This window comes from Lupinus angustifolius, unplaced genomic scaffold (assembly GCF_001865875.1).
Source record: "Lupinus angustifolius cultivar Tanjil unplaced genomic scaffold, LupAngTanjil_v1.0 Scaffold_42_77, whole genome shotgun sequence".
Lineage (NCBI taxonomy): Eukaryota > Viridiplantae > Streptophyta > Magnoliopsida > Fabales > Fabaceae > Lupinus > Lupinus angustifolius.
Window position 1 is genome coordinate 23,601 of NW_017721752.1, and position 11,679 is coordinate 35,279.

An 11,679-nucleotide genomic window follows, 5' to 3' on the forward strand; every position below is an offset into this window, starting at 1 on the left:
AAGCTATTGAAGGAAGAAGCTGAAGTGCCCAAGATCAAATTTTCTCCAGAATTCCTTGTACTTGGTACTTGATAGTCTTAAAATTGAATATTTAAAGAACTCACTCTTCTTTTTACTTGGATTAACACTTATATAAGGTATTCGCCCATCCATTGAATTGACAGGGATGTGTTTTTCGGCTCTCATTTTTAATGGCCCAAAATTTTTTACAAACCCCTAAATTCCCTTCACTTTTTCCCCTTACTCTTTCTACTTTCTCAAGCCCAGCTCTCCCAAACTCACATACCCAGATACCCTATTCTCTTCAACCCTGTAACCAAAACGCATGGTATAAATGTCCAATCAACTGGAAAACTAGTGAATTATTCCACTTGTAAGATATGACAATTGTACTAGTTAAATTATGAGTTTTATATACAATCATTATATCATGATAAGTATGATAAATCATTATGAACATAATTGATCGTAATGGCATAATTAATAGCCATCATGGTGTTTATGACGACTAAGGGCGTGTTTGTTTTGGTCATTTTCTGTTTTCATTTTCAATAAAATAAAAAAAATGAGGGTGAAAACATGTTTGCGTTATTATTTTCATTTCATATTTATGAAAACATGAGCTTCATTTCCGGAAATTTTGAAAATGAAAAAAAAATCATTTTCAATAATGAGGCAATAACATTTTATTAAAAAATTTAAGACTTTTGTTGCTCCGTTTGTTACATATATTTTGATGTTTTAACTTTTTCATGTTAGTCTGAATGTTTTGAAAACTCAATACACATTTATATTTTATTTTCCAACTTCACCCTTATTTATTACTCAGATTTTAACCACATGTTTCTTAGTTTTTTTAATCCAATTTTCAATGTCCATTAAATATGGCTATTTTAGTCAAATTATATCCAATTTCATATCATTTAATAATTTTTAAAGTATGTGATAACTTTAAACATCAAAATATGTGGAATGAGTGGTGTATATTTTTAATTATTCTCTCCCCTAATCATCAAAATACCAAATCAATTGATGAATGACTTCCTCGTCTCGACCGTCATACATCTGCATAATAAAATGTATTTTTTATCACTCAATCTAACATTTTTTCTCCACCTCTTTTATGGTATTCTTGAAATGTGATTCAGTGATAGTATGATAATATATGATTTTGGATCAAAACTGACTCTTGATGTTACTACAATCTAAACTAAATATTAAAACACTTGTATGTTATTAATTTATATTAACTTTAGGGTGTGTTTGGGAGTACCATTTTGGAGGGGGAGGGAAGGAAAGGGAGGGTTTAGAAGAGGGATTCCCTTGTTTGGGAGTTTAGTGGAGGAGAGGGGAGGGTTTCGAATGATTTTTCAAACCCTCCCAAACCCTCCAAATGCCAAAATACCTAGTTCCCCCAAATTGGGGTGTTTTGGGAGGAAAATAAGTCAAATTACCTTACTACCCTTACTAATATTTTCTATAACATATAATACATAACATACTATTGATTTTTTAAAGGGGGAGGGGGTAAAATAGTATTTTTGTATTACATTAACCCTTCATCCCCCTATCTAAATTCCACACTCCCAAACGAGGGAAGGGTTTAGTTGGATTTGCCCTTCCTTCTCCTTCCTTTCCTCTCCCCTCTTTACCCTCTCATCCCCCTCCTTTCCTTTCCCTCCTAACTCTCTCAAACAAAGCCTTAGTCTCTCTTGGTTGAAGAGTGAAAAATGAGAGAAGAGATATGTGAGAAAGAGAAAGAAAGATGTGAGAAATAGAGTAGATTGTGATATTATTTGGTAGGAGAGAAATATAAAAAAAAAATAGGGGAGGAAAAGGTAGATATGATTTTTGAATTACACAAATATCCATACAATAAAAGAAAATGACACAAAAAGTTAGGAATACTTTTATCATTTCCAACAAAATCACTCTTGTTCTAAACTTTCTCCCCACTAATTGAGAGAAATAATTTTTTGTGTGGGTCTCATGCCATTTTTTTCTCTCCTTCCCCTTTCTTTGCTAAACCAAACAAGGTTTCTCTTCAATTTCTCTCCCCCTTTCTCTTTCTCTTCTATTTCTTCTCAACCAAAGGGAGTTAAATTTTTTAGAGAGCACTTACAACAATTGCATGATGCTCGTTAGGACTTTTTGCATGTCTATGTCTTCGTTATTTCTTCAATTTATTGTTGACATAAAATCCGTTGGAAAGGAAAATGTAAATATCAAATATGTAGATTTCCTATGAAATCATTGAATTGATTGCATTAATAATTAAAATTTAGAATTGAATTAATTGTAAGAGTAATTGCCATGATTTGTTAAGTTTATAGTGAATGATTTTGAAAATGAAAATGATAATAACAAACATATTTTTAAGAAATGAAAACATGAAAATGAAAATTATTTTTTGAAAAATAAAAATAAAAAATAGAAATAACAAACATTTCTTAAAAGCAAACACACCAAGTGTCCATTATGAGCCATCTTCAAAGGAAGCAATTACTAGTTGAACTTGTCTTAAGGTTGTACAACCCAATCATAATATAGTCCAATTCCAGCACTAATCCATAATAATTTTTAAGTAGTTAAACTTTTTTAAGTTCCATTTTTCATTTCATAAAATTTAATTTTTATCAACAAGAAATTGATTCAATGATATAAGCTCATCTTAACTCTCTTCATATCATACAAGACTAAAGATTAATATTTAACACAATTTTTAAATGAGATTTGTTTCTTACCAGAGACTTCGTGATTAATAAAACATTTTCTACACTTCAATCATGTTTGAAAAAATACAAGATAAAGGGGAAATATATTTATTAAATATTTATTATAATCCCCTATTAGCTAAATAAAAATATTATTTTAATAACATACATGTGACAACTTTTAATTGTCTTGTTTTTTTAAGTTGTGTGCAGAAATAAAAAATAAAAAATATTTTTAAGATAGAAATAATTTGATTTGTAGTAAAATATTTTTTCTGCTCGTATAACAATACTTTTAGTAAAACTCAAGGTAGATCGTTTAATTTCCTTGGTTCCTCAAAGTTTCCATTGATGTGTTATCGTATACCATACACAGTGATGAATGGTGAATTAGATTTGTTTTTATTTTTGGTTATTAAGAAACTAAACTGATATTAAGTGTAACTTTATGGGATAAATCTAATTAATACATAGATTTTCGGATATTAATGAGTATTTAGAGTTTATTTGAATGAAAATCTGCTTCGGCCGAAATGTAATCCACTACTCTTGACAATTTCTGAAAGCAGGCCCTACTAAAACGGTCACGAATTTTGTAAAAAGATGCATAATAGGAAAGCAATAACCATGAGACAAAGTAACACATCATATGCACCAAAATGATGTTGTGCCAATCTTTGTTTCTCTCTTATCATTCTATGATTTATTTGTTTCAACCCTCTTCTAAACGTAGCCCCTCCACTGCAAAAAAAAACAGTAGGGCCTTCATGCCCCTGAGAATAATTAATATAAATTATTTGATTGATTATATTCAAGACATATATATTTGATTTTTTAAGTGATTATATGTCCATTAATTAATTTTTAATCTGAAAAATTCATATAATTCAAATTTATTGTTCTCACAATTTGTACGTGAAATTCATCCCACATATTCATGATATGAACTCTCATAATATGGATACACCTAAGACAATGGTAATTGCAGATTAGGTCTTACAGTTACAGAGACATATTTATTGTTCCACTGTATATACATGTACACCTTTTTGTTCCACTGTAAGTTCACAATTATATCCATCACCATATACTTATGATATGAACCCTCATCAGTTGCATTCACCTAAGACAAAATGTTTTAACTTTTAAGTTCCTACCACTGTCAAATGCATCCATGACTGATGCTTGAATTTCAAAATCAACATTTAAAAATGATAATAAGCATATAAACAAACTCTTGCTGTAATTCATTTCCAAAATTAGCTTGCGGGGACCAATGTAGCTGGCATTTGAAGTTCTGTGCTGCATTATTATCATCCTAACAATATTTTTTTATTATTAAATTTGTTAAAGGTAGTGAAAAGTTATACATCAATGATTTACCTATAGGTATATAATTTATTTTATGCCACCTAATCTATGCAATCAAGGAGAATGCATCCCTGGTATTAAATTGTTTAATAGATTAAGCTTTAGTTCACATCATATTCTGATCTTATATTTCATAGAAACTATAACAATTTATCCATAAAGTACCTACTTGTTTTGTGCCAAAATATTCTTTGTTTCTTTCCTTTTTCCTATTGACAATAAATAAATGTTAAACAAGCTGTCATGAGAAGGATGAATTAATCAAAGTTGGTTCTAAGTATGAATCATCCATGTGGGGTTCACGTTTCCCACAAAACTTTTTGGCAACAATTAAAGATGTGTAACATGCCACCGACTAGACATGTCAACCAACCAAACAGTGACTATAACATCTCAATTTCAACTTTTTCAACAACATTATCATAAATTTTATAACAAGGTCTCAACAAAAGTAAAAGCATGTTAAAGCAAAAGAAATAATTACATCAACCATAACCCACCAGCAATAAATTGAACACATATCCATCCCCACCAACCCCCAAAAGTTATTAATTGGGAAGAAAGGGTATGACACAATGGATATTTGAGAAGAAAAGGATGAGGAAATTCAAAGTATGGTGCCAAAGAAATTTGAGGCACAACCTACATAATACAAACATAATAAACACAAGAATTTAGCAAGTAAAATATGGGTAGTAACTCCAAGAGATGGTGGTAAATCCTGGGCAAAGATACATTACCATAAAACAATCATTTTGTAATTCTATATATCACTGATGAGATCATGATGTTGGATTTGGTCTTGATCCTCTTTCGAGCTAGAACGGCATAACTCTTCGATGCTTTGTGCTACTTCGGACATTGAAGGGCGCTTATCAGGATATGGTGCTGCACAATCAACTGCAAGTTGCAACAATTGAACCATCTCCTCTTCAACATTCTGATACCTGAGGAGCTCAAGATCGAAAACCTCAGAAGTCCACTCTTCTCTAACAACGGATTGTACCCATCTAGGTAGGTCCACTCCTTCGTCATTTAGGAGAGCATGAGTTGGTGCCTTTCCAGTTAGAAGTTCCAAGAGCAATACACCAAAACTGTACACATCTGCCTTTTGAGATACTTTGCGAGGATCGGTTACCTCAGGTGCTCGGTAGCCGTCAACGCGGTTGGGGGTAGAAGAGGGGCCGGCTAGGTGTGCAAGGCCAAAATCAGATACTCTGGCTTCATATGATTTGGTTAAGAGGATATTAGACGACTTTATATTTCCATGAGAAACATTAGGACCTTGTGAATGTAGGTACTCAATGCCGCGAGCAGCTCCAAGTGCAATGCCTGATCTGAGTTCCCAATTCAATGGTGTCCTACCTGCTCCTTTGCTTCCTGTAACGAAAATCAGAAACATCATTAGACCATTGTTCATGCATCATGCTAATGAATGTTCCATGTTTAAAACAGTTACAATAAGATCAACCAGATTTAAAAGCAATGAATAAGAGGGACCAGAGTCCCAATTAAGAAATAATCGAACTCAAACCTGAGTTATTCATGGAAATATAATCATCTAAATATGCTTAAGCATAATAGCCAATTGACAATTCAGACAAATAGCTATTCTTGTGCATCCAATGGGACCTAAAAAGCATGATGCTAAATCATATATTGACAAAACCCATATAATGCATCTCAAACTCTAATTCCTAAATTGCAGTAACAATTCAGTCTCAAAGAACCGAAAAACCTGAATTCATTAGCACAACAGAAATCTTAAAAGACAGCGAAGTCATAAGCAAGTAAAAAGGAAATTGAAATGCTCACCATGCAAAAGTGCAGACAAACTTCCCATTGACATGTAATCATACACAAGAAGCTTCTCATCCCTGCTGAAATAGTAAGCCCTGAGAGGAACCAAACTCTCATGATCCATTGCTCCAACCACTTCAATCTTCTCCTTAAACTCCTTCTCAGAAATGGTCACATCCTTCAACCTTTTCACAGCCACCACCAGACCAGCCTCCAAAGCCGCCTTATAGGCCGTCCCGAAAGTCCCCTTCCCCAAAACCTCAGCAGAAGCTCTCAACAAATCCTCCAGATCAAACCCTCTCACTGAATTCCCAAAAAACACCAGCTTCTTCGCTCCAACACCATTAACAACAACCTCACCACCCTTGTTACCATTCCCTGTCAATGCCGCAGCCGCCACCGCAGCCGCCGAATACCCATTCCCATGGCCACCATTCTCCACCTCACTAACTGATTTCTCACCACCATTGACTTCCAATTCGCGATCCTTAACATTTGATACATCAACAGAGCTAGTTTTCTTGCTGCTACTCTTCTTCCTACACAAAAGAATCAAAACAAACACAACCAACAAAATCACCACCACAGATCCAATTACAATTCCAGCAATAGCACCACCCGATAACTTCTTCTTTCCCCCATTGTTCCCAATTTCAGCAGGAACATTTCCACTTCCACTTCCACTCCCATTTCTACCATCACCAGCACATAAACTAAGTGGTTTCCCACAAAGCGAGTTACCCAAAAACGAATCTTGACTAAAAGATTGCAACTTTAACGGCACAGACCCATTTAGTAAGTTATTGGAAACATTAAACTGTTCGAGGTTAATAACATTGCTCAAATCAGGTATAGAACCTTGAAGCTTGTTATCTTCCAGATACAAAGTTCTCAACCGTGTCAAATTATTAAACCCGGTCGAGAATTGACCCGAGAAGTTATTGAACCCCAAATTAACCCGAACCAAATCGGATAAACCGAACAGAAAATCAGGGATTGGACCAGAGAGAAGGTTTCGTTGCAAATAAAGGTTCCTGAGGTTGGTGCAGGAAGCTAGATCCGAAGGTATGTGACCAGTGAGGGCATTGAATCGGAGACTGAGTGTACGGAGTTGGGTTAAGTTGGAGAATATTCCGGTGGGTAGTTGGCCGGAAAGTGCTACTCCGGGAAGGTGGAGCTCGACGACACGGTCGTGTTCACATTGGACGCCGGCCCAGTTACATGGGGTTTGGTTGGTGGCGTTCCAGAAGAGGGTTCTGCCGCCGACGGAGGATCGGAGGGAGAGTAATGCGGCGCGTTCAGAAGCAAGATCTGGTTTTGCTAAAGGGAGAAGAAGGAGAAAGAGGAAAAGAATGAAGGGGTTTTGCATTTTGGTTTTCTCTGTTATTGTGATGAGAGTAGAGAAAAAAAAGATTGGGTTTTATGTTTGGAGTGAGTGAGTGAGTAAGGTTATGGGTGGAAGAAACCAAGGAGATGGTTCAAGTCAAGGTTTGAGTAACCTCCTATTTTTAGATTAGGATTTATGTGTTTAGTTTAACAACATATAACAATGCTTAGGTATTACAAAAAGAATGAGTTAGTTTAGTGGAGTAAGATCTCGTTAGATCTTAACATGACTAAAAACTTAAAGTTTAACTCTTTTGAGACCGATATGTGTAATCATGAATCTCAAATAAGATGAAAAATATCTTTGATAGTACAAAAAAAGCTAAGTATACATTTATATAAAGATTTATATACAATTAATATATCATCTATTATTTATTTGGATTTTTTTTTTAAAATTGAAAATGATAATAAATTAATACATTGTTTTATTTTATGTGAATGAAAACGTGTCATGCATTATTGGCCTAAAACCATTCACTAGTTTCTTCTACCAACATGCTTAAAGAAAACCCATTTATCTATTGATAAGAAGATTGTGTGTCACATTGAGAGAAAGGTAGTGAAATTGGAGGTCCAGGCTGTGAAGACACATTGGCAAAAGGGAACCCTAGCTGTATATGCTCATAAGAGTGAATAATCAACTATTATTGCTTTTCTTGTCTTTTCCTTTCTTAGTTCATTTTAATCCTTCTGTCTTTTTTAAGAAGACTGCTTGTACAATTGAAGTGGGTGATATAAATTATTCATTATTTATGACTCAACAGGGTGTCATATTATTATAGTAAAAATATTAATTACTTAAAAGTCAACAAATACGTTTCCTTCAATATAGTTTCACAATTAATTACTTTGCTGTGTATTTAATGTTAACATTGAAATTTGTAAGGTGATATGATAACAAGGTCAAATTTCTTTTAAGGTTTGGAAATGGCTTCCATGTTTTAATCAGGTATCTATGAGTCTATGATTATGTTGGATAATTGAAACTTTATAATAAAAAAATTCTAAGCTATGAGCCTAAAATTATAGGCTTATAAGGTAATTGATTAGTTAAAATCTGGATGGTAAGATTAGTGATAAATTAATTGATGAATGTAAAATGAAATAAAATAGTAGTTCACAACTCATAGGCATTCTTAAGTAAATATCAAATATAAACTTATAATGTCAAACACAATTACATATCTTATTTTTGATCAAATAAACAAGTTGACAAGCTTATAAGCTATTTTCCTATGGCCTTACCAAAGCAATTTCAACCAATTCAATCCATATTTTATGGGTTGATTTAATATGTGGATTTTCTTTAGACATTTTTATACATATAGACGCAATCAATATGAACATGGTTTTTGGGTTTTACTTTAGTTGGAACCATAACAATTCATAGACCCATTGAACCCAAACACAAAATTGACATACATTTATAATTTTTGAAAATATCACATTGGTTTTTATTTTTTATGCTTTAGTTTGATGCATCTCAAGACATTCAAATGCTTTGCACTCTTATACCTAGATTCAATGTTGCCTCTCCCAATTCACAATTGTGTTTGCTTCATCTATTCATCTCATACATTATTTATCATTCTACCTTCATCTTCATTATTCCTTTTAATATTATAATGATATTATATTATTGATTTGAGCTTGTATGCAACATTTACTTCGACATCCTATTATCTATCTTTCAAATCTCTAACATTGAAGTTAGGGTAAGGGGAATTTTCTTTCACTCCACCAAACAATACTTGGAATTATAAGCACCTAAACTTTCACACGATTGAGAATGTCATTCCCAACTATATGAACGAAAATGTCTAGTTTTGAAAGGAAATTACAAGTGAGACTAGTAAAAAGGAGAATGAAGATTACTTGTCCCATTTTTTTAATTGTGTTCCAATCCAATTAAAAAATATCACATAATTAAAATACAAAATTATAAAAATACAAAATATTTTTTAATATTATTTAATGAAATATAATTGACTTGAGACATATATCCTTATTCGAAACCTATCTAACTTATATTACAATTCATATTCTATATCAAAGGAAGAAACTAGTACGAAAACAATATATATAGTAATGTATAGGTGAGATTTTTTTCTTTACACATTCTTGTGGACTTCATACTTTGATATAGTGAGTATCCACAACCAGAATACACATGCAGCAATAATAATAAAAGTTAGCTGTTTTTAAGGTAATTGGGTTGGAAAGCTAGTCCTGTCTCCTTTTCTATACCCACAATTTATAGAGACAGATCAATTTAATTGGTGATAAATTTGTGTTTGGTCATCCATGTGAGGACCAGCCTGATTTGTCTAGACCTACTTTTTCAACTTCTTAAACTTCTAGTTACATGTATTTCAAAATCCTATAACAAATTTTTTTATTAGGTCAAGGACGCCAGCACAATTATAATTTCTTGTGCCCCATATATTATAAAAGTTTCTTCTACGAGCTTTTCTTAAGAAAACTCATAATTAACTATAGTGGTTGATATTGAAATCATCTCTCCCACTTTTATATTCCAATTGTGTGTCTAATCTAATTAAAAGTTTTAATTTATTTAAAAAGAATAATCATAAAAAATAATTTTTTTATATTACTTAACATGATTTAATTAATTTGGGATATGGAGATAATAATTTTTTTGGGAAGAGAATGCTTGTTGTCTCTTCTTAATCACTTCAACTGTTTGGTTTAATACTTTGTGAATGTTTGTAAGATTGAATTATGATATTAGTACAAACTATCAATAACACTCAGGAAAATAATATGTATTTTTTGTACTACCAAGAGTATTTCTAATGTTTTGGATAAGAAACTAATAATTTTCAGGATGTGTAGTTGTCCCTTCCAACAATATCTATTTTTTTTTTATAATATGTAACTTAAAAAGGGATTAACCTCTAGTCTTTGGTGAATTCTTTTTAACAAAAGTTACTTAGTTATCTATCGCTTACTTGACTTCAAATTAAATGGAATAATTTGGGCCCATTGAAGAGAAACGGCAATTTTAAGTCTTATTATTCCGCTTGTCACGCCCTTTTCCCAAACTAGGACTTTTTTCATTGGCAAGCAAATATAGTTAAAGTAAGTTTAAACAAAAACATCACTCCAACCAAATGGACATATGTAGAGTTGATTTGATACAAGTTGAAAGTTGTAGGTAACCACAACTTGTCTCAACACTTAATCAACAATTAACATATCTAATATTACGTAGACCATGTTGAAATATATATATAATAAGGAGTAGGAGCGGCACTAAACGTTAGGAGCATGAATAGTACAAGATGTTTTGGTCCGTTTTCTTTTAGTAGATTTAAAATGTATATCACATCAAATACTAGCTTGTTACATAAAAAACCTACGACAAGTCCTTGCTATAAAATATTTCTTATCTCCTGTATTTTTTTTATGATTTAATAGTTAATATTTTTTCAAATATATTTTGATATTTTAGAAATTAAATATATATTTATATTTTATTTTTAAGTATAACATATTTATTATTTATCTTTTTCATGTTTCTTCATTATAAATTAAATGAGATTATCGACAAGACATTAATATAGTAGTGTAAGACCTGCTAGATCTCTAGAATAACCCAAATATCAAGAGTTCGTTTCCTAAGAGCAACACTTATTGAGAGCGACATTCATGCGTCAAAGGGATTAGTTCCATACCTTTAGGTTGAAGGATACCACTACTAATACAAAAAATAAATGAGATTATTTTAATTAAATTATATTAAATATTTAAATCATTTAATAATATTTTAAATTATTGCATAACGTTCAACATGAAAAGTTATGAAACAGATAAATTAATTATTCATTGATAAAGTAATACATTATTGCTTTTAAATAAGTTTATGCACAACATTAATTAATTTTCTCACATGCCTAAATCATATAAATTATAAAAATAATTACTTAAGGAAAAAGTAACTACATAAGAAATGAATGATTAGATCTGATCCTTTAAATTAAAAATAATCTATTGTACCTACTTTGTTCGATTATTCACAATTTTGAATTAGTTATACAACACTAGTATATATCTGACGGTGGAAGTATTTTTAAGATGCTGAATATGTTTTGATGGATCCGATAATAAGAAATGAACCGACAGAAATATTAAGCGGTGAGCAACACTTAATCCTCCCCAAATCTTCATTCCAGTTAAAATAGATATTACCATTGTTTACTTTTTGTATCACTTCATGTACTATCATATCTGATTGGTTGAAAACGAATAATTTAAGTTAAAATTATAATTATTAAATATTTTTTTGGCCAATCATATTACCTAATACATAGAGTAATACAAAGGAGTAACACAACATATTGATGCGGAAACTTTTAAAATAAACTAAGATGCCAGCATAAAG

General features: G+C 31.8%; 1 protein-coding gene across 3 annotated transcripts; it reads right to left on the reverse strand.

Annotated features, from left to right (window-relative positions):
• Positions 1–4,478: 4,478 nt before the first annotated feature.
• On the reverse strand, positions 4,479–7,381 carry LOC109338799 (probable inactive receptor kinase RLK902). 3 transcript variants are annotated; one of them, XR_002106592.1, is made up of 4 exons: positions 5,901–7,381; positions 4,826–5,465; positions 4,679–4,727; positions 4,479–4,648 (listed from the first exon to the last, which is right to left on the reverse strand). XR_002106592.1 is itself a non-coding variant. In XM_019576117.1 (3 exons), exons 1-2 carry the CDS (start codon positions 7,252–7,254, stop codon positions 4,849–4,851), a joined length of 1,971 nt encoding a protein of 656 aa, XP_019431662.1. In that variant the 5' UTR covers positions 7,255–7,381; the 3' UTR covers positions 4,479–4,727; positions 4,826–4,848. The 3 variants fall into 3 exon arrangements, 2 of the variants coding, with proteins under 2 accessions (XP_019431662.1, XP_019431661.1); XM_019576117.1 differs by having other exon boundaries at positions 4,479–4,727; XM_019576116.1 differs by having other exon boundaries at positions 4,479–5,465.
• Positions 7,382–11,679: the final 4,298 nt, after the last annotated feature.

Coding starts and splice junctions, on each gene's coding strand:
- LOC109338799 (XM_019576117.1), bottom strand. CDS start 7,254: ATGCAAAACCCCTTCATTCTTTTCCTCTTTCTCCTTCTTCTCCCTTTA. Junction 5,466..5,900: donor TTTGTCTGCACTTTTGCATG/GTGAGCATTTCA, acceptor TTTTCGTTACAG/GAAGCAAAGGAGCAGGTAGG.